General features: G+C 36.2%; 1 protein-coding gene across 1 annotated transcript in view; it reads right to left on the bottom strand.

Annotated features, from left to right (window-relative positions):
* Window positions 1–21,879, bottom strand: part of LOC133524981 (AF4/FMR2 family member 3) — a 320,144-nt gene that overhangs the window by 208,298 nt on the left and 89,967 nt on the right. The window contains exon 2 of the mRNA XM_061861155.1: window positions 12,889–12,918. Within this exon, the coding sequence (XP_061717139.1) occupies window positions 12,889–12,918 (30 nt within the window). The remainder of the gene's footprint in view (window positions 1–12,888; window positions 12,919–21,879) is intronic.

Below are 21,879 nucleotides of genomic sequence, written 5' to 3' on the forward strand. Positions count from 1 at the left end.
GTAGAAGTCGAAGTAACAGGGAATATTGTTAATTTATTACAAACATTGACGGCGTCAATGTATGAAGCTATAGAGTTGAGTCGTTCAGGCCTTTTCGAACGTACACTGAAATCACTTTATCTGAATGATGCCAGTTAGTTACCTTGCGTCTCGTTCGCGCCAATACATGTACGGACAAGTACGATCGAAATGCATAATAACTAACGTACATCATTCAGATATCATTCTCATATCAGGGTACGTTCGAATTGGCCTGTTAGATAGAACCTGTTGAATCCCTGGTGATTCTGACTATCTTCATTGAAAATACAAGCACTTGAGTATGTTGACGTTCGATATTACCCGAGCAAACTGCTGTAAGAGGTGCTAGAAAATAAATACTCACATACGAGCAACCTCGGCAGGAAATAATCGTTTCGTGTGAGAACTAATCCTAACCGAATTGCGCACTAAAATAAATTTATCAATCAATTGCAATCGGGAATAGTGAGTGGTTGAACTGAAACTGAAATATAGTGTTGGAAGATTTGACAAATATATTCGTTTAGTTCAGTTACCAGCTACAGTACATATATTTATATAATATTACACGCTTTCAGTATTTAGTTGTGTGACATATTTTTGGCAGGTAATTTAATAAATAAATAAATTATTACCTGTTTCAGTAATGACCTTTTTGACACGTACAATTTATGAATAAATGAATATGAATTATGATTAGAAAAATAGTTAAAATTTGTTTCAAAAGAAGGCAAAGTTGTTGTGCTGATATTGATACTCGAACAAGCGAAAAATAGCAAAATTAAACCACGAGCGTAGCGAGTGGTTCGTAAAGTGCAATCCTGAGTGCTGCGAAGGTTTCAAGGCACGAGAGTTATGAAACAAACTTTGCTACCTAGTGAAACACAAAATTATTCACCACATTAATGCGGGGAAACTGCTAAGTGTAAAATATTATAAATCAAATCTAAATGAACGCTATCAAATTTGTATCATTCAAAATTATCACTTAAAGTCAATTCCACCAGCCGACATGAGGCAATTCAAAATTTGCTTCTAATCTTTTTACCACTCTTGTCAATAAGATGCAACTGTTTCATCAGTTTTTGAAAAACAAAGAGAGCCTTTACAAGCTGGTGTGGTGAAAAATATATTTTTATAGTCATTCATGATGTGGTATTGGTATTTACTTAATTATTAATTTCTCTTAATTCTTTATATTTATGCATCAGTTACAAAATATCACTTACAAGGCAAAGTAAACCAATTTTAATGGACAGCATAAAGTGTTCGTCTAATGCATCGTTAAAACTATTTTTACCATGATGGCGAACCTACTGGAACATTCCAGTGATGCCTGATGCTCTGTAGCATGGCTCATGCACATGTATTTCAACCTGCTCTGTACTACACCATAAAAATTCACGAATAATGAGCATTAGAACCTCGTGCGTTTCTAAGTACGTAACGCACAACCAATAAAACCTAGAAACTTATGGCTTTATTAATAAATAGGGTTTCCATACGTCCCGTATATATGTATTATGTGGAAATGTAACGTAGAGACCCTTTTGACACTTTAATGAAATGAGACTTTACTTCGAGCGGATGCTTATTTATTTTATTATTAAGAGAGAACACGGTCTTCCGCAGAACAACGCAATTGCATCAAGTACTTTCATTAAAAAAATGCTTTAATTTTCTATAACTAAACTGAGTGCACAATTTGACAGGTCGCCGATGATAAGTTACCAGATAAGTTGTCACATGATCAAGTGACATATTACCAATAAAACAACTGAAATTTCCCTCCAGTGATGTCAACAGAATCAGGGTTGTCAAGGTGACATCATCGCTGCAGCACGTCGGGGCCGGGTGAAATATCGCCGCGTCATAATGACAAACTCTGCGGCCATGACAAAACGGTAGCGACAACTCGCTTCCGACAACCCTATATTTACAGTGTTTTGTATAATATATGTAAGGTCTTCCGTTCAAATTAGGCGGTTGCTTACAAGTTAATATGGCACCAAATATTTATTAATTATATCTCAATCCGTATTAACACAGTGCTTGCACAACAAGCATGTTAATTTTAGCGGCATTTTTCAATGAAACTCTATTTTATATTGAACTATCGATAAATAAGATCTTAATATGTATTAACGATACTATAGTGGTCCCTAAGCGTGATTAGTCAAAATGATGTTATTGTTACATTTCCTAGAGTAATTTAACAGCCAAAATGTCATCTCAAGTAAAAACTTGATGTTGAAAACAAAATGCAAGATATGACAACTATGGCTCGACGCCAAAATGAAGCGCCATTCAAATGTAGTGATTTCATGAACCTTCTTCATAACGAGAAACGTTTTTAAGGAACGACTGCAGTCTAAAATTACAGTTCAAAATAAATGCCAATTTCCGATTGTGTTAACCAACATAACCAGGAAACGATCAACAAATTATACAACCTAACAATTGTCCAATCGGAACAATAGTAACTTCAACAAGTTATGCTCTCCGTATCGCCCCGCGGCTAACAATAGGTACTACTTCGCTTACCGACATCATACATTGTATGAGTAGCCATACATCAAGACTCGATTGCCTTGACCGCTACACGGGGCCAATCAAACTTTTTATGCCACCTCATCTGCTCGCATAACATATGGCATCTCATTTGTACTGTTACGCTTTTATTACCTTCGGTTACCGGAAAACTAAATTGTATTTTATAAAGAGTACAAACCAACTAGTTTTACGTGGAATATGAAATTTACGCGTCGGTTATGTTAATTAACTCCTGATCCAATGTCAAATTCATTACGTTTAATTAATAGTCAGTAACAATATTATAAAATAGGTAATATAATTCGTGTCTGGTTATTATCAGGTGTGGGACAAGTTCAATAGTGTGGAATTTTGATTGTATTGGATTTACAAACTGTATATGTTTGAAAAAGGATTAATCGAGGAAAAATTTAAGAGCCAATTACATAATTACTCCTTTGAAAACACTATATCCCATCCATTTTTACCAGTACGTCAAATATATATGTCGGCGGCCGATCGTAAAATCAGGCCAATCGTAAAGTTCCCGTGTATAAATGTGTTGACAGTAGTCAGCATTAACCAATAGATAGGTAGGATAGGTTCGTTAGGTTGCTTCAGATGCCCGAAGGGCAGACTGTCCAGAACAGGGTTCCGTCGACTCAGGGAACCAGATGATTTTCACGGTTCCCGGTATGAGTAGAAATTTCATGATCTGCCTGATTTCACGAACAGCCGCCGACATATACACGGACTATTTTTAGGGTTCCGTAGCCAAATGGCAAAAAACGGAACCCTTATAGATTCGTCATGTCCGTCTGTCTGTCCGATTATGTCACCGGCACTTTTTTCCGAAACTATAATGCCTATACTATTCTAACTTGGTAAGTAGATGTATTCTATGAACCGCATTAGGATTTTTACACAAAAATAGAAAAAAAGCAATAAATTTTGGGGGTTCCCCATACTTAGAACTGAAACTCAAAAAATCTTTTTTATCAAACCCATACGTGTGGGGTATCTATGGATAGGTCTTTAAAAATGATATTGAGGTTTCTAATATATATTTTTTTCTAAACTGAATAGTTTGCGCGAGAGACACTTCCAAAGTGGTAAAATGTGTCCCCCCCCCCCCCCGTAACTTCTAAAATAACAGAATGAAAAATCTAATAAAAATATATGATATACATTGCCATGCAAACTTCCACCGAAAATTGGTTTGAACGAGATCTAGTAAGTAGTTTTTTTTAATAAGTCATAAATTATTTTTTTTTTTTCATCAAAACCATACGTGTGGGGTATCTACGGATAGGTCTTCATGATATTGAGGTTTCTAATATCTTTTTTTTTTTTAAACTGAATAGTTTGCGTGAGAGACACTTCCAAAGTGGTAAAATGTGTGTCCAAAGTGGTAAAATGTTGAACGAGATCTAGTAAGTAGATTTTTTTTAATACGTCTTAAATGGTACGGAACCCTTCATGCGCGAGTCCGACTCGCACTTGGCCACTTTTTCAAAATACTAAACGTTAATTACAGTCCTTTTTCCCATCTCTGCCAACGGTAATTTTTAAGCTTAATATTATAAAGGTAAGACAAGATAATCACGCATTTTCCTGATATTCCTTAATTTCGTGGAAAGCCTTGGATATCTCATAACTCTATTTACACAAATTTTGCGATCCAATTTATTTACACTTAAACCCGAACTCGCAATTCTTGGAATAATTATGTCTAAGATACGAGACTATTACGCTTAATAGACAGCATACGTAACATTTTCTACAATCACAATGATCTAAAAGTCCAAATATGATAATCAGCCGACAACCCCAGCCCGCCGTCAAGCTTTATCGAAATAAACAATGGGCCGTCGCCGGATTCCACGTAAAACCTTTTCGAACACAGAAAAAAGGTGCATCTATTTATCTTTCCCGGGACACATGCAAGGGCAACAATACGGCCCCTAATTAAAATGGATTAGGTTACCAAGCGCCCGCTTTATTTGTTTAAAAAGTCGGAGAAAGTTTTAATTAGTCCTTCGGAAAGCTATTTGTCAAATAAATATAATTTACAATATCTCGACGAGGCGTTAAGTGAGGTTGCTGTTATCAGAGCGGATGATTTAGCCTCCAGAAGCCCAAAAGCTTTTGTTTTCTTTTTGAACTTAGAATTTGCCTGATTTAATAAAACTTAACATAAAATTTTGGAATTTATCTTCTGAATTTCCCCTCTGAAATAAACAACAATAAGTGTTTTTCGGCCTGTAAGAGTAAAAGTAAAAATACAATATGGTGCCAGTAATCTGTTCTCGATGAAGAAGTGGTCATTGGGATTGAGCAATGAAAAGTAATCGAATTCAGGTTTTAGAGTATTTTAATTAAGTTGAGTTTTTTTACAAAAAAAATGCCTTGCCTACAGATGACTGAAATTAACATCGTTAACTAGACTTATGAAATAATTTGCACAGTTTATTGACGTCACTTTCAACCGAGACCAGTTGTCTGTCGGGATTGATACCGGTCTGACATGAAATGCACGCCCCTGCACGGCATCTGATGAACGGGCCTCTAATCATTCGAAGTCGCGCCGCAGCCAAACGCTCGTTTTTTACCACATCTCATTTGCATAGCTTTCCGTCTTGCTTGCGCTTGACCAAAAAGGCAGGAGGTGACAGAGATGCAAATCTGTCCCGGCGACCTTCGCAACGTGCGCACGCGGCGATACCGTTGCGTTCGTGAGAAGGAATTTTTGTACGGTTTTCCGAGATCCGCACAGGCCTGTTACTCCAATCGCCTACCGTGCTCAGGCGAGCGTATGTCACGATCGCATACGGTCGGTAAACGTATAATAAGCCTAACTGACGGTTCTTGCATACTCTTATCGTACTTTGTTACAACAATAACACGTGCCATGAATTAATTATTAGTTCAAATCTAACTAGCTCCCTTTATAAACTAGAATTAGCCGGCTAGATCTAATAATTCTCACATTATATATGTACCTATATTGCTCTGTTTAATTTTACGGTCGTCTCGCCGCGACCCTAATTCGTTGAATTGTGCTCTGTTCGTCATATTATCTGAATAATAGAAATACCGGGGCTAATAAAATGACAATCTGTGTGACAAATTTATCTGTCGCTCCAAATATGGCAGGATAAGGAAATATATCGGGCAGCTCTAAAAATCTGAACTTGCACTTTATCGCTTTAATAAAAGAGTCGTGTTCGGATATTTGTAAGCCCCTTTTTCACTGCTATATATCTAAATGCAACTGTACAAATCGTGAACATTCGAGGTAGGTACTCCACATTTTAATGGCTATTAAGGAACCTGTGTCATCTCACGACTTGAATGATGCTTTCCATACGTCATCTTAGATCCGAGTCCAAACGAGAGCATTAAAATTCTTCTGTAATGATTTCTAAAAAAGATTAATCGTTTTATTTTCACCGCTTTCAATGGCAGTCGATTGACATTGAGGTAGTTAACGAGATAAATTGTATTTGGCGTCGCGAGGATATTAGGATTCGTCATTTCGACAATAATTTATCTTCAGCTCGCCGTTGGATTCAAGAAATGTAATATGGAAGGAAATAGGTCACGCAATGCTTAGTCGCCGTCGTGACCTGTAACTAAAGCCGCGTAGTTTGAACTAGGTGTTTCTGGTTTCCTACTATATTCACTATCTTATTTTACTGAGCGAGTTCTCCTTTATCTCTGATCTAGTTTTTTATTGCTTAATTTGACTACATTGAAATTCAACAAATGACTTAACATGCACAAATGTCTTTGTTTTTTGGCCATCCATAATTTTAGATTTAAATATCGTGTGTATCTCCGTGCAATGTTGTCCAACCGGTTCCTTTGAATGTTAAACCAAAATATTAGCTCAGAATAATCAGAATTCAGAATTACCTCGAGGACTCGTGTAATTTATGCTTGCGATTACGTTCCGAGACGGTGTTGATGGCATACTAACTATTACGATACGACTACTGCTGCGCCGCGAATATTGTCAAACCATTCTTGCATGCAGCGATAACGAGCCACACATACAAAATTATACATAGCACACACACATACGCATGAATACACACTACGAATGACCACTTCTCTGTTATTTCCAATTCTGAAGATTAAAGTATTTTAATTTAATTATAATAAAGAGGAAACACACGACACGATACATAAAATTAAAAAGGCCGAAAGCTATAAAGCGGAATGACTTTAACAAGCGATCTCTTCTAGAAGTCCTGGACAACCTTTGAGTGATGAATATCTAGTCAATTAACATTCAAAAATGTACAAAATATATATTTCATACTATCAAAACTAAAAGTGTGATGGTGTCACGTATTTTTGTGTAATTTTAGTAAGATAATCTAACTTGACACTACGAATAAATTAACATAGCTTCATATTTAAATTAGTCATCAGTAAACAAAGCGATTGTATTTTCTCATCTTAATAAAAACGCGGCATTAAGCACACGGTCTCTAAGAGCCTTTAGTATTGGAGAGTTATGGATCGCTTCAGACACAAGATCGTAAAACCACGCGTCGTCATAACAAATTCCCGACCGATGATAAACTCGGAACATTCTTCACTTTACAAAAAGGTAATTGAACTTCTACATATTTTCTTAAGCTTTAAGTGCGTATCTAAGATAAGATATTAGCAATGACCTCGGAAACATTGCCTTATTGTTTTAGTGCTTCGTCCACAGTTGGGAAATGGAGCACATATTTATCTCCAAAACAAGCTGGAATGAAGATTTAATCGAAAATGAATGTGATCATTAATTTTAAGTTGAATTAAAGTTTATTCAATTGAACCGACCCGATCCGACCTTTATATTATATTTATGATACGAGGTTTAGTAGCCCTCATACTTGCTTTTTCAGTTTACATTACATATGGCAAAGAGAAAAATATGTAGGTATGTAAAGTGAACTAATATTTTTTTACGGTCCAGGACGCTGTCATAGAAATCTGTTCCTGGCTCGCCTTGGTTGCAGACATTGCGGTGTATATGATTGATCTGATTTTTGTATTTTTTTCTTAACTTAATGTATCTACATTGCATAAAACACTGCATAGCTGCGCGAACGTATCAATCAAAACTAAGTCATAGGTTTCGAATCTAATACGATTCTCAATTGATATTCCATCCATGCGAGCGATTTGCTTATAATACGAACAAAGTAGGTAACAGAATGATAAATAAATTATACTTTTATTATACCCTTTGTCGTGTCCGTAGTTTCAAGGAGGCTCTCACAACAGTTCCTTTCTCGTTCTTTTCCATGTAAAAAGTAATGTCCAAGCAGTGTGTCTCTTTCTGACGTGATGATTTATAGCCATACTAAGTTAACATATTCGAAGCTACTTGCTAGTTAGTACGAAGAACAGCGTCGTAGCGGTAAAAGGGAGTAACTATGTTGGAATATAGTAAAAACATGTAACTTTTGTGATTTAAAGAGCTATAAAGTAGCCCATCTTTTATCATGATTGTGATTATGAGCCTATAAAGTTATTATTTTATCTTGTGAGTAAATAAAGGTTCTGTTTTGGTTACAATTTAATAACAGTTTAGTTTTAAATTTCTAACTAAATAAAATAAGTAGTTATCTCTGTTTGTGTTTAACCAACGAGAGTTTGGTCTCAAGTTGATATCTGACGAAAATTATGTTCTTTTGATAGGTTTATCTAAACTGTAATGTAAAATAAGTCCTTTTTAGAGTGAGTTTCGTTATAATCTTTAGAGATAACAATTCAATCGCAATACTAAAGATTTCTTTATGTACAGTAAATATTCGGGTTCAGCAATATACTGTTATAATTGGTTTAGGTCGTAACGTAGGTATATGTCTACAAATATAAAATGTACGAAACAACCTTCCTTAAGGTACAAGGTTGAAGCCTGATGACTTGTCTCACATATTGTTGGACTGCGTCTGGAATTTGGAATTGAGAAAAAGAATTTTTGGTAGTTTGTGCTCCAGGCACAATGGACAGATCAATTGTTGGTTGGCAGAGCCTTTATTAGACATAGCAATCAGTGTATACCACTTTATTGATCTAGGTATCCCTTGCGTAGGAAACTATGAAAGCACCCATGAGGCTGACATGTGCAGCTAGTGTCCAAAGCCTCAATAAAAAGGTGTCAAGCGGCTGATTTCCAATTTCAAAATGTGTTAAAAAAAAACGAAAACATAAATCAAAACTATTTATTTTTATGAAACGCAGATAAATGCCTATTAAATTTGTTGAAAATAAAATTTTCTAAATGCCGAACTTTCGAGGACTTTGGAGGACTCCAAGCTTTTTCGCATATTCCGATATTAATGCAAAACTTACGCCTTGCAGTACTAAGTGAAAATACTTCGTTTCGAATACTTCAGACACGCCTCAATGAGTGTGTGTGTATAATATGCACGCACGCTGCTCTGAAACACTCACGAGCCCCAAAATCAGAAATCTGCCGCTGGACACCCTGTATACAGGTACAGTCAAGTTATTAAATATCGACACAGAAAAGTACCAAAAATATGTACACAGGACCTTATTGCCAGTTACATTAAGGCAGTGTGTATAATTTTTTGGCTCTTTATCCGTAGAAAATAAAGCGCAAAAACCAGGTAATTCACATAGAAGCAGTATGTTTTTTTCTTTGTTCTAGTTTGCAATCTCTCACAGTCGCCGCCGGTGGTTTAACCACAATTAAAAGCCGGTTCTAAACAAAGGCCACTAGAGCAGTGTCGATTAGAAATGAAATTTCACATAATGAGTGAAACAGCGGTCGATAAGCATGACTAATTAGCTGTGGCGAACCGGTCCGTATTATGGCGACGGGGAATAGAAATTGTGGCGCTTAAGACTAGGAGCTACAGAACACAAAGATCACACTTTTACAATTGAAGTCCAGACCTTGAGTAAATATAGAATATAAATATTATAGGACAATTTATATCAACCTAGATCCTAAGTATATACCTATTATATAGTTGTACATAAATGTATATATGTACCTACATAGAAATATATACTTGTTATAAACATACAAATAAATGCCCTTACCAGGATTTTAACCCGGGACCTCCTGCTCCATAAGCAGGGTCACTGCCGACTAGGCTAGAAGGCCTTAATATAGTCAAAATGATAAATATAGTCACTAACTTATTTATAAATTGTTTGCCATATATCTCACATCAAAACATATAGGTAAGGGTCATACACATCTAGTCAGTGCCGGATTAACCATTAAGCAAAATAAGCACTTGCTTAGGGCACCACGTCTAGGGGGGGCACCAAAATCGTAGGAAAAAAACGCGCAGGCTGCATCGCAGTCGTAGTACTTATGTACACGAAACTTGTTGTCGACTTTGACGTGTGCAAGTACCCATCTAATAACGAAGGGTCGTAATAGAGTGAGGACACGTAAGCACATCACCAACCCTTCGCAGAGGCCCTCAAAGCTAAAAGCCAAAATATCTTACCGCCGGGCTTGTGGCCAACCGATTTTCTCGACGTAGATTACCGATTTTGTAGCGAATTTTGCTCTCTTGCACGCCAGATGTGTCGGCCTAGCCGAGTTGGTGCAGAACCACGATCCTGCGACCTAATTGTCAAACTGTTATAAAGGGCCCCGCGAAGGCACAAAACCAAAAGCAACTTATTAAGTTTTGGTTTCCACTTAAGCCAAAGGCCGAGCAGTAGGAGAACCGTGATTACATAGGTTCGATTTCAAGCCACTCTTTTGCAGTTCGGCGTTAGGTCTTATGCGACGCTAGGCCTTCTACTTTGTGCAAACTGCCTTACTTTCACTTAACATGGATCCAAATCTAAGCTGTCCTCTCTCGAAGCTGGGCCTTCTGCCTTGCTCACACCACGCCATCAGTTGTATTGTATGATAACCCACCGCGATCGGACGCTCCGGACGTTCAGCCATTCATACCTCGCCAGTGGTCAAATTCAAATGCTTTCTTCCAGCTCGACCTTTGGCCTCATCCGCCGATCGAACGCTCCGCGCGTTCAGCCTTATGAAAAGCTCAGCCTTAGACTTTGCCTTTAAAAACACTGATTTAAACTTTCACGATTTAGGCCAATCAAATTAAATCCAAAAATAGCGTTTTGAGGAATTAATTCCCAGCAAGCTGGAAAATGTTTTAATACTTTCATTTCATTCTAATTGCGTGTAATCCAAGTTTGCTCCATCCCAGGGGGCATACATTTTGGGATCCTTAGGAGATATTTTTTTCCTGTCGAAACCACTTGATTTTGAAGGACATAGGACAGTTCGTGGATTAGACACTGGTAAGAACGCGTTTTTGGATTTTTAACATGATTTTACCAAAAATAAAAAATGTCGACCTTTTTATACAATTTAGACTAGGAATACATATTAGGGTACCTTCAATAAATCAATATGTTTTATTGCAAGAACATAATTAAATTACATTTCGGATCCTCAGATATCAGTTTTAATCATAATTAGAACAAATTTTACGTCGGACGTACCGTTTTCGATTTTCAAGCAAAAAAACTGAAAAAGAGGAAACATTTATGCACACCTCCAGGAATGGAGCAAACTCGGATTACACGCATTTTAGGACCAAATTCGAAGAAAACTGATTTTATTGGCCTAATTGTGACACATTATTATTTAAGAAAACGGGACTTAATCGCGTTTGATTAAGTTCTAAAATTACCTCCAACGTCAAGATACTGATGTCGACTTTACCTAGTCTTTTCCGAGACCATGGGGACAACGCAGTTTTTGAAACATCGGATCAGTGGTAATTTTAAATCTTACCCTATTAAGTCCCCTAATGGCTAAGCTCCTACTGAAGCTCTGCCTTTGCCCTCACATGAATGAGCTTCGCAGGAAAGCTCTAGAGGTTGCAAAACCCTGTGCGGAGAACGGCCTATGCCTTTTATGTCTTCTCATACTTGGACATTGGTTGGCTCGCCTCCGGCCTTATGCGAAGCACGATCTTCAATTTGCTAACACTTGACCTTACTGTTGGAACATTACTACTGCAGTACTGTCAATTTCCGTGATAAAATGATGTGTTGGATTGAAAATTCTATTCTCAGCAGTAATGCGGCAATAAACGTCACTCAATTTACCAAGAAAATTCAATGTACTCTTGATGAGGGGGCACCATGGTCTAGAAATGCTTAGGGCATCAAAATGTCTTAATCCGGCACTGCATCTAGTATGCTTGTTTAACTCTCTCTCGTCTTTCCTGTAGACATTGCTAAATCAAAGGAATCTAATGCAATTTTTTACGCTGCACCCGTAAGGGTGTGTCCTGATACATTTTTACCGTCCCAATACATTTTTTCACTACTTGAGAGTTTATTGTATATTACTTATCGACAAAAGTGATCTTTGTCTAAAATATGACTGACCCGTATAGTTCCTTTTTGTCTGTCACAAAATCACGAAGATGATAAAAGTCTATTCTATAGAACAAATGTATTCGGTTCTAATTTATTTTCTTCTTGAAACTTAAGTACAATCGTGATACAAACGACCACAATGTCTAGGCCAGAACTACAAAGGAGCCTGCTTATAGTTCTGGCTTAGACATTGTGGTCGTTTGTATAACGATTGTACTAGAACTATAAGCAGGCTCCTTTGTAGTTCTGGCCTAGACGTCTGACCGAAATGATTTACAACAAAAATTAGGCTTCATTCTGACTAACCAACTTTATAAGACATTTTTTTTTATCCTTGCCTGTATGATTCTTCATAATGTCACTGTCGTCGAAGCAAAAATCTAACACTATAAAAAAAACTTAGCATGCATATGTTAATTGAAACAGTTTTTGCCTCTTTCTTGTAAATCAATGTGGCAGATTAAGACAAATAACTATACTAACGGCATTTTAACTTGAATATATTTGACAGAACGACAAGACAAGGAAATCATAGGAAAGTATGTAACCAAATATGTAATAAATATTTTGGGCAAAATCTTACACAAATCCACCTAGGCTCTAACTAAGCAAAGCTTGTACTAGGCGACGATGTACATTTTTAATATTAATTCATTCATTTATTGCATCCATGGTTACTACACTTACTACATCAGGTACAGCAATAGTTTTAAATGCATGCTTAGATACATAGATAACGTCTATAATCCACGAATATTTGTTCCTGAGTTGAGGGAGGGAGTGAGGAAAAAATATTCGTGTTGAACACACAAATAAATGCCCTTACCAGGATTCGAACCCGGAAGCATCCTGCTTCGTCGACAGGGTCACTACCGACTAAGAAGACATTTGACAAACGTTAATGTATTAATCCTATGAACTCACCGGCTCGACTCCAGCATCATTTTGTGTGGCCTGCAAAAAAAAACAATTTGTTAAAATGTAGCGTAAATGACAAAGAAGCACAAAGATTAAGTGAACTTATATTAGACAAACATTAAACTAAAACCCCCCCGGGGGACGGTCCGACGACCTACGTTCAAAGCCAACCAATTTCTTCGAGAGGTTATAGACGTTCAAGCTACTTACTTATAAAGCGACTAATCCAGGGCGATTAGAGCTAGGTATATTTTAAAAAGGAAGGTAAGTAAAAGAACTATGATGACCATATTTTTGATTTCAACTTGCGTATTCTCACGTCCATGACATTTACCTACACAGGTACAATCATTGTCGTACCTTTATTCTTTGCCATTGTGAAAAGAACGTCTACTTCTAACACTAACAAATTCATATAAACTAGCACGTAAAACAATAACTTAATAAAAGGAACACATTACACCGATACCGATATCAAAACGTTAAAAGGGAATCCGATTTCATAAAGAGCAAAGCCGGCATTTATCTCGGTAATTCATTCACAGCGAATTTACCCGAGTAACATCGCGAACAAGAGTAACGACCTATACGGAATTACGATTGTCGGGGCATTCGGCTTAGCGCGGCTTTAAAGCATCCTTATTACGCTTTAATTAATAGATCCTTTGACTGATTTATATTAACTTCTATTTTAGTTTAACTGTCGAAATGTATCCAGTCAAATAGTATTTTTAAAATACGGTCGATCTCCTAATTTTATTGGCTTGTTTTTCCTAGCTCTACATTTATTGAATACCTACAGATAATTACTATATTAACTTTGACACCACGTCACCGAGGTATCAAAACTGAAAATGAACTTTATGCATATGCACGTAGGTCTATGTTAATCTGTGGTCTGTGACGGATTAATCCGACGTTGGCATTGAGCCTGCGGTTCAAATATATCCGTCGTTGGCGTCGAAAAGGATACCTGCCGTGAATATATTTTTGTAGAAAATCTTCCGAACAGTAGACAATATTCAGCCGAATACCTAATTATCTAAAAAAAACGTCTAAATACAAAATCAAAATATGTACCTTTGAAACTGTCTAATAATCTAGTTTAACATATCCGTCAACGTTTGTTCATTTATTTAAAACCTTTAGCATACAGATATTTAACTAAAGGAAACTACGTTAATCACGTCGTCTACATCGCACACAATACATACAAACATTGGAAACAAACACAAATATCGGTTCCGTTATGGGGTCGTAATACGCTTCGTCTAAAGTAGTCGAGCAATTCGTGTGACACCGATATTAACAATCCATTTTTATTGAAGCACGCGCCCAATATTGGTGGATCACGTAGCACGACAATTTAAACCAAATGGTTCATTGTCTTTAAGCCGTCTTTGATCTAAAAATAGAACCGTTTTCTTGTAATGTTCTTGTTTAAATAGCTTGCTGTCATTTATTCGTTATTGGGTGTATAAGTACCCACTTCATTTTAATACTGTCGGACATATTGACTCGTGGAGTCCGTCTTATTTAGGTAATATAATTTACCACCAAAATAACCCTTTAGAGTCAAACTAGCGCAAATAGCCAGATAAATCAACTATTATTTTCTTTTTCACATACAGCCTCAATTTAACTTTAGCAGAGCATTATGATTTGTGACTGATATTGTAAAATTAATAACTGTTGGCAAAAGGCAACAGTTAGTAATTTTAAAAGCCGCTAAAGAGCCGGTTTGGTAGATTTTAATAAAAATTACATATCATATAAGTATCATGTACCGTATTTTCGAAACCACCGACCATTATTTATTAATTTTACTACAGGCTAAGGTCAATACCTACGGATAAGTGTAACATACGGTTAAGTGTATATTTGTTACTTGCGTTTAGTGAAAATTGTATGAACTTGCAATAAACACTAATCAATGTATAAACAGGCCGAAATGTGAAAGCCAGAATGGCCGAATTAACCTTCAATATATTTCATTTAAAAAGCTTAGCGAATGCATACGAGTATGAGTAACGTGCTAACATATCTATACCTACCAGCCATACCTGAAATAAATGCCTATTTATTTAAGTCATTGACCGAGCAAACTTTAATTTAAAACAGCAACGAAATAAAATACACGCCGTCTTGTTAGGTTTTACACAAAAAACAAAAAACCTTAGCACATTGCACGTTGTAGGCACAACGATATACCTTTTACGTAAAACTTATTACAAAAAAGCGGCCAAGTGCGAGTCGGACTCGCCCATGAAGGGTTCCTTTATGACGTATTAAAAAAACTACTTGCTAGATCTCGATCAACATTTTACTACTTTGGACACACATTTTACCACTTTGGTAGTGTCTCTCGCGCAAACTATTCAGTTTAGAAAAAAATGATATTAGAAACCTAAATATCATTTTTGAAGACCTATCCATAGATACCCCACACGTATGGGTTTGATGAAAAAAAAAAATATTTTTATTTTATGACTTATTAAAAAAACTACTTACTAGATCTCGTTCAAACCAATTTTCGGTGGAAGTTTGCATCGTAATGTATATCATATATTTTTTTTAGATTTTTCATTCTGTTATTTTAGAAGTTACAGGGGGGGGGGGGACACACTTTTTTTCACTTTGGAAGGTTTTCTCGCGCAAACTATTCAGTTTAGAAAAAAATGATATTAGAAACCTTAATATCATTTTTGAAGACCTATCCATAGATACCCCACATGTATGGGTATGATGAAAAAAATTTTTTTTTTTAAATTTCATGACGTATTAAAAAAAAACTACTTACTAGATCTCGTTCAAACCAATTTTCGGTGGAAGTTTACATGGCAATGTATATCATATATTTAATGTATGTCATTTTGACAAGATGAACAAACATTACATTAAACTTCTTTCATCTAGTTATTGCTACATACATTTACTATTCAGACTACTTTTTAGGGTTCCGTAGCCAAATGGCAAAAAACGGAACCCTTATAGATTCGTCATGTCCGTCTGTCTGTCCGATTCTGTCACAGCCACTTTTTTCCGAAACTATAAGAGCTGTACTGTTCAAACTTAGTATGTGGATGTATTCTATGAACCGCATTAAGATTTTCACACAAAAATAGAAAAAAAAAAACAATAAATTTTGGGGGTTCCCCATACTTAGAACTGAAACTCAAAAAATCTTTTTTCATCAAACCCATACGTGTGGGGTATCTATGGATAGGTCTTCAAAAATGATATTGAGGTTTCTAATATCATTTTTTTCTAAAATGAATAGTTTGCGCGAGAGACACTTCCAAAGTGGTAAAATGTGTGTGTCCCCCCCCCCCCCCGTAACTTCTAAAATAACAGAATGAAAAATCTAAAAAAATATATGATATACATTGCCATGTAAACTTCCACCGAAAATTGGTTTGAACGAGATCTAGTAAGTAGTTTTTTTTAATACGTCATGAAATTTAAAAAAAAAAAATTTTTTCATCATACCCATACGTGTGACTGACTGACTGCCGACAACTCATTTTGCTGTGCTGTTGATGACGCGACTCATAACTCAAAAAATTACACTCATCTGCCTTCACCCTAAAATTCTACAAGATAACCAATTATTCATCAGTCGGCATTGTTTGCAAATTCACAAAGCCTCATCAGATCTAATAAAAGTTTCCTTATACGCTCCGGTCATTCCTCACCATAGTTGACTGAACAGCCGCCCAAGGTCCCCGAGGTCGTCGCTCTCGTACTGAAACCGCTTGCTCCGCCAGCCCATTGTCATCGCTTATCACTCCTTATCATATCGTTATCGGGTTATCAACTTATCAACTGACGATTTGCAAGGCGATATGTTTGATTGTCAGTGTATAAGCGGTTATGATTAAATAAATAAATAAACAAATATTATAGGACATTATTACACAAATTGACTTAGTCCCACAGTAAGCTCAATAAGGATTGTGTCACTGGGTACTTAGACAACGATATATATAATAAATATTTATAAATACTTAAATATGTACAACATACCCATGACTCAGGAGCTAAAAAATATATCCGTGCTCATCACACGAATAAATACCCTTACCAGGATTTGAACCCGGGACCATCTGCTTCATAGGCACTACCCAGGCAGGTCGTCAAATGATGATTATAGATTAATATGTTTTATTATAGGAAGAAATCATCGATTAAAAGTGACATATGTCTTTAAAAAAAATCATAACAATCTTAGGTACACAAGTTGACCTAGTACCACAGCAAGCTCATTAAGGCACTAACAGAGAAAATACGTTATGGATATAGTAACGTAAATACACATATCTAGATAAAATCCATAAAACATGACACAGGAACAAAATCTGTGCTCATTACACAAATAAATGCTCATTCGGATATTCGAATCCAGGGCCAATAGCTTCGTAGGTAGAGTCAACAGTATAGGTAAAAAATTATAGATTAAAATCTCATTGAAGAAATTCAAATATTCGAAGGATCATTATAGAATTAAATTTATAGTGATTCAAATAATAACCGAGGCCGTTTAAGACTAATATCGAATAATTCTTATCAGAAACCGACTTTTCAACTACGGCTAGTGATCTGTTTAAAGAGGTTCAAACCATCGAGCATATTATACAGCGCTGCCCTTTGCACTCTTTTCCAGGCCCACCGGATGATCTGTTTCAATTAACACCTGAAGCAATCTCGTGGCTTGAGACCCTGAATGTGGATTTATAATTATTTTATTTGCTATATATTGTTTGAAATGGTTATGTTAATACGCTATACAATTAATGAAGTAAGTGGTCTATCTAAAGTTCAGCTATATAAACATCAAATCGTATGGCAGAACGAATATTAGACATATAATCCGGTATTGGTCATTATTATGATGACATACGATATCACGACTCGTTAAGCGTGGTCAATAAACTGACATCAACATTAAACCAATATCGATAGTTGAATGACCGTTACATATGAAAATAAAGAGTAATCTAATGCCTTAACAGTTAAAGAACAAGTAAACAGGAAATATTCGGTGAGAAACCAATCCAGTAATATGATATTTGTAGTACATTTTATCTTTCAAGTCTTTACCACATCCTGTGAACGAGTGCTGTGGTGACGATAACATGATGTATAAAAACTATTAGAAAATTGAGGACATCCGACTAATAGTAGCGCACATATGTACAGCAAAGCTATATTGTTATTAATCCACATGCGTAGGTTCTTTTGTATGTGGTTACGCTCGTAGTTGTCAGCTCAATCAGTACGCCATTAAAGATAAGAACATCACTTCCTGAGGTTCACAATCACACGCAATCAGCTCACTGAATAGTGTATAATAATCACTTTGAAGGCAATTAGTATTAGTACAAACACTTGCAAATCACTCAAAATATTAGGAAGAGCAATAATCGTAACGCACTAAGATAACCACTGCCCATAACTGACATAACATCCTCGGAGCAGGTAAATCTGCAATTCGTCGTGCCATAAAAAAAGATCAAAGCATTTTGAACCTTAATGGCTAAACTCAGATGCGTCTTTTTTGTAGCACAAATTGAAATCTCCTTACAATGCAAGTTTGTGTTTTAACACGGGGGAATAGGGTGTGCATTCGATCGGAACTAATTGTGATTATTGGTGTTCCACAGCGAAGATTGGAAAGAAAAACTTTTTGAATGGACAAGCTATAAAGGCAAAGAGGCGCCGCCTTGTTTTTTTTACCAGGATTCGCTCTACAAGTGGAATGTCGGTTGTTGCCGTAGCGGTTGTAGATTTGAATGGTAGATATTTAAAATACGAACACAATTCGATTTCTACAATTCAACTTCCGAAGGAAAAGAAGAAGCTTATGTCAACGATGTTGACAATAGTTAGGGAGGCGAGGTAGCTAAATGGCGTAATTCAACGGCGCCGTCGAGACCTATCAAAATCGAAAGATAAAATAATTTCGAAAAGAAAAGCTCGTATGGTAAAAACCATTTTAGCGGTGGGTTTGGCGTGTACGGTTTTTCAAAAATGTTAAAAAAAACAGTTACTTGGGCATTCTCGAGCGCGTCAGATATTCATACTACGTATGCCCCAAGTGCCTCTGATAACAACGGTATACTAATCTGTCGGTTTGCGTGGTGGGGGTAGGAATATAAAGTAGTCAAAAATGCAAAAAAAAAATTTACTCGAGCGCGTCAGATTTTTGGAAGGGGTGTTAAATAGGCCCCAAGGAAGCTCCCTCTAAAAAAACTGACGATTTCGGCGTGACGATAAGTTACGATGAATTTTTGAAAATGCAAAAAAAAAAAAGTTATTTTGAAATACTCGAGCGCGTCAGATTTTCATAGGGGAGGTTTATCTCGGTATCCTGAAAGCATATTTTCTTAATCTGACAAAAATGTTGGTGGGTTCTCTTAATCTGACCGAAAAAGGTTTTTTGGTTTCTTTTTTTTTTCTTTCTTTCTCCTTGATAAAACGGGGATTTTAAGAATGACAATATAGATATACTCAAAAAACCGGGAGTTTGAGTTTTTATGATGCTTCAAGTCAAAAAGTTTTAACTTTGGACAAAAATGTAAAGAGACCTTTATTGTGTAAAATAAAATTACCTTATTTGTTTATTTAATTTTTTTTTTTGTAAAATGTATCGTTCGCGACTTATATGCCGCAACGCGTTTTTCGGAAGACGAAATGGCTCCTCCACACTTCCGGTCATGAGGAAACCGGCAGATTTTGTATTTTTAGTAAGTTTTAGATTATATTCTTCAAAATAAGAAATAAAAAAATCGCGCTCGAGAATGCCGGATTAACGTTTTTTTTTTACAAGTTCGCGACCCTATAACTCGGCGGCGTCAAGGACTTATCGTCAGATTAGTTAAATTTAGTCTTAAAACACTAAAATCAACCCCCAATATCTTAATCTGACGCGCTCGAGTATTTCAGACTATCGATTTTTTTTTACTAATCTGATCGTCTATCCTAGGCGCGCGTCACTACATATAGAGCTAAATACTTTACAAGGTTGTTCTATTAGGTCTAAGGTATCTCTCATATCTTAAACTGCCACGCTCGAGTATTACCGAAAATTCCCCTATTCGCCTCCCTAACTACAATAATTGGTCAGAAGTACTGTCTATAAAGTACTTTGATAAATACTTCAAAGATATTGTTGCTAGTTAATAGGTTGTTGCCCGACCGGAAATGTGAAATTACGGAGGAAAACCCGGAGTACGCCATGATTCCTCGCTGGTCACAATCAAGTGCTTTTCAAAGGATAACTCCTGAGAAAAACGAACGGACGACATTTCTTGTGAAAAGCGTAATTGTAGCGATGGGTGTGCGTGGGAATTTTGTTGCGTGAAGAAGATAGTTTTATGGCCGCAACAAGTTCAAATAGAAACGGGTCACGAGAAAATGGAGTATTAAAAATGAGTTATATGTAATATTAGAATTTATTTTTAGGGATCTCTATTTAGTCGAAACAATACTTAAAGATATTGTTATTATAACTTATTATATTATGTTATAGTGCCAAAAGGACAAGGACGGTAGATAAAAAACAGTAAGAAGCGATTGTCAGTCACAGCAAAACTATCAATCGATGGTGTCAATCAAAATTGATCTCAATTGCCTTAAATCACGTAGATGTCAACGTGAAAACTCGTTTTTTGGTGAAAATGCGTTTTCTCTAAATAAAACTAGTTTTCCATGTCGCCTCAGTGAAAATTCGGTTTTACTAGTTAAATCGAAACGATCAATAGCGATTGTATTTCTTATCAAAGATGTTTTATCATCTCGGGACTCCATTAAAATGTCTTCAATCAGTGCACCTTACTGGATACTTGCTCCACGGAAACGTAAACACCTACCGTAAGACTTATCCACAAGATCATAGTTTATCTCAAAGCGCTATGAAGAACGCTTTTTAATCTCGTTAAAGGATATGATAGATAATTAAGCGTACCTAACGATTTACGTAGTATCAAGTGATATTTACGGCACTGTAATTTTAAGTATTGCCTAAATTAAATTAAATCAAAGAAACTCATTGAAAGGCTTTTTGTATAGGCACCTGTACCTACTTGTATGTGAAAATAACTAATAATAAAAAGTCAAGTCTTTCTTACAATTCTTCTCAATAAAAATAATCAAGCTTCGACCGAATAGAGATAATCAGAAAATTGTAAAAAAAAAACAAACTTCAAAAATAGGTCAACATAAATATCACAAACTCCTTTTAAAATTAAACACGGGACACGGGGCGAAACCCTCGAGTCTTTCTTTCCCGATCCCTCGAACTCCATTCAGGGCGGTCTTTTACGCACCGTGCTTCGGAGTTCGGCAGGCACCCTGTAATTTGCTTTTGATGAATTAGCTAAACGGCGTATAATAAGTTCGGACACAGGCCCTTGGTAACTCACGGCCCTCAATTTTTTAGCGGATGCGTATCCAAATTGCTAATAAAATATTTATTCCACGGAAAAGGAGTTCGGTGTTTGAACCTACCTACTAATTGTGTTGGAATGGGGTTCAACTCTGAGAAAGGTTGGCTTCATCGTGCATCGTAGTATTTTATTAATTCATACGTTGCTAAGACCGGGGTCTTACTGTGGGGGAAGGACTTTTTTGAATCGTTTAAACCTACCAAATAATATGATACCTGCTCTAGCTAAAAATCGTGACAAAAATAATCGAAATTTCTACTTTTAATCTAATAAATGTAGCTTTCGCAGCGTGCTGCAAACGTGCATATCCATTTACAAATTGAATTTAATTTTGCAGCTAAACTAACTGGCCCACCCTATTTATTTTAGATCCAAAATGAATTTTAAGAAAAAAAGAAAACAATAGTTATTTGTACAACAAGAGAGCAAAGTTTGATATTTATTCGAGTGCTTGTGTTGAGTCCCGTGCAAGCGAAAGATTCTATAATCTTGAGCGTAGTAAGGGACTCAAAAGCGCACGAGATGTAAATAACTTTGATCTCGTGTAGTA

Source organism: Cydia pomonella, chromosome 14 (assembly GCF_033807575.1).
Source record: "Cydia pomonella isolate Wapato2018A chromosome 14, ilCydPomo1, whole genome shotgun sequence".
NCBI lineage: Eukaryota > Metazoa > Arthropoda > Insecta > Lepidoptera > Tortricidae > Cydia > Cydia pomonella.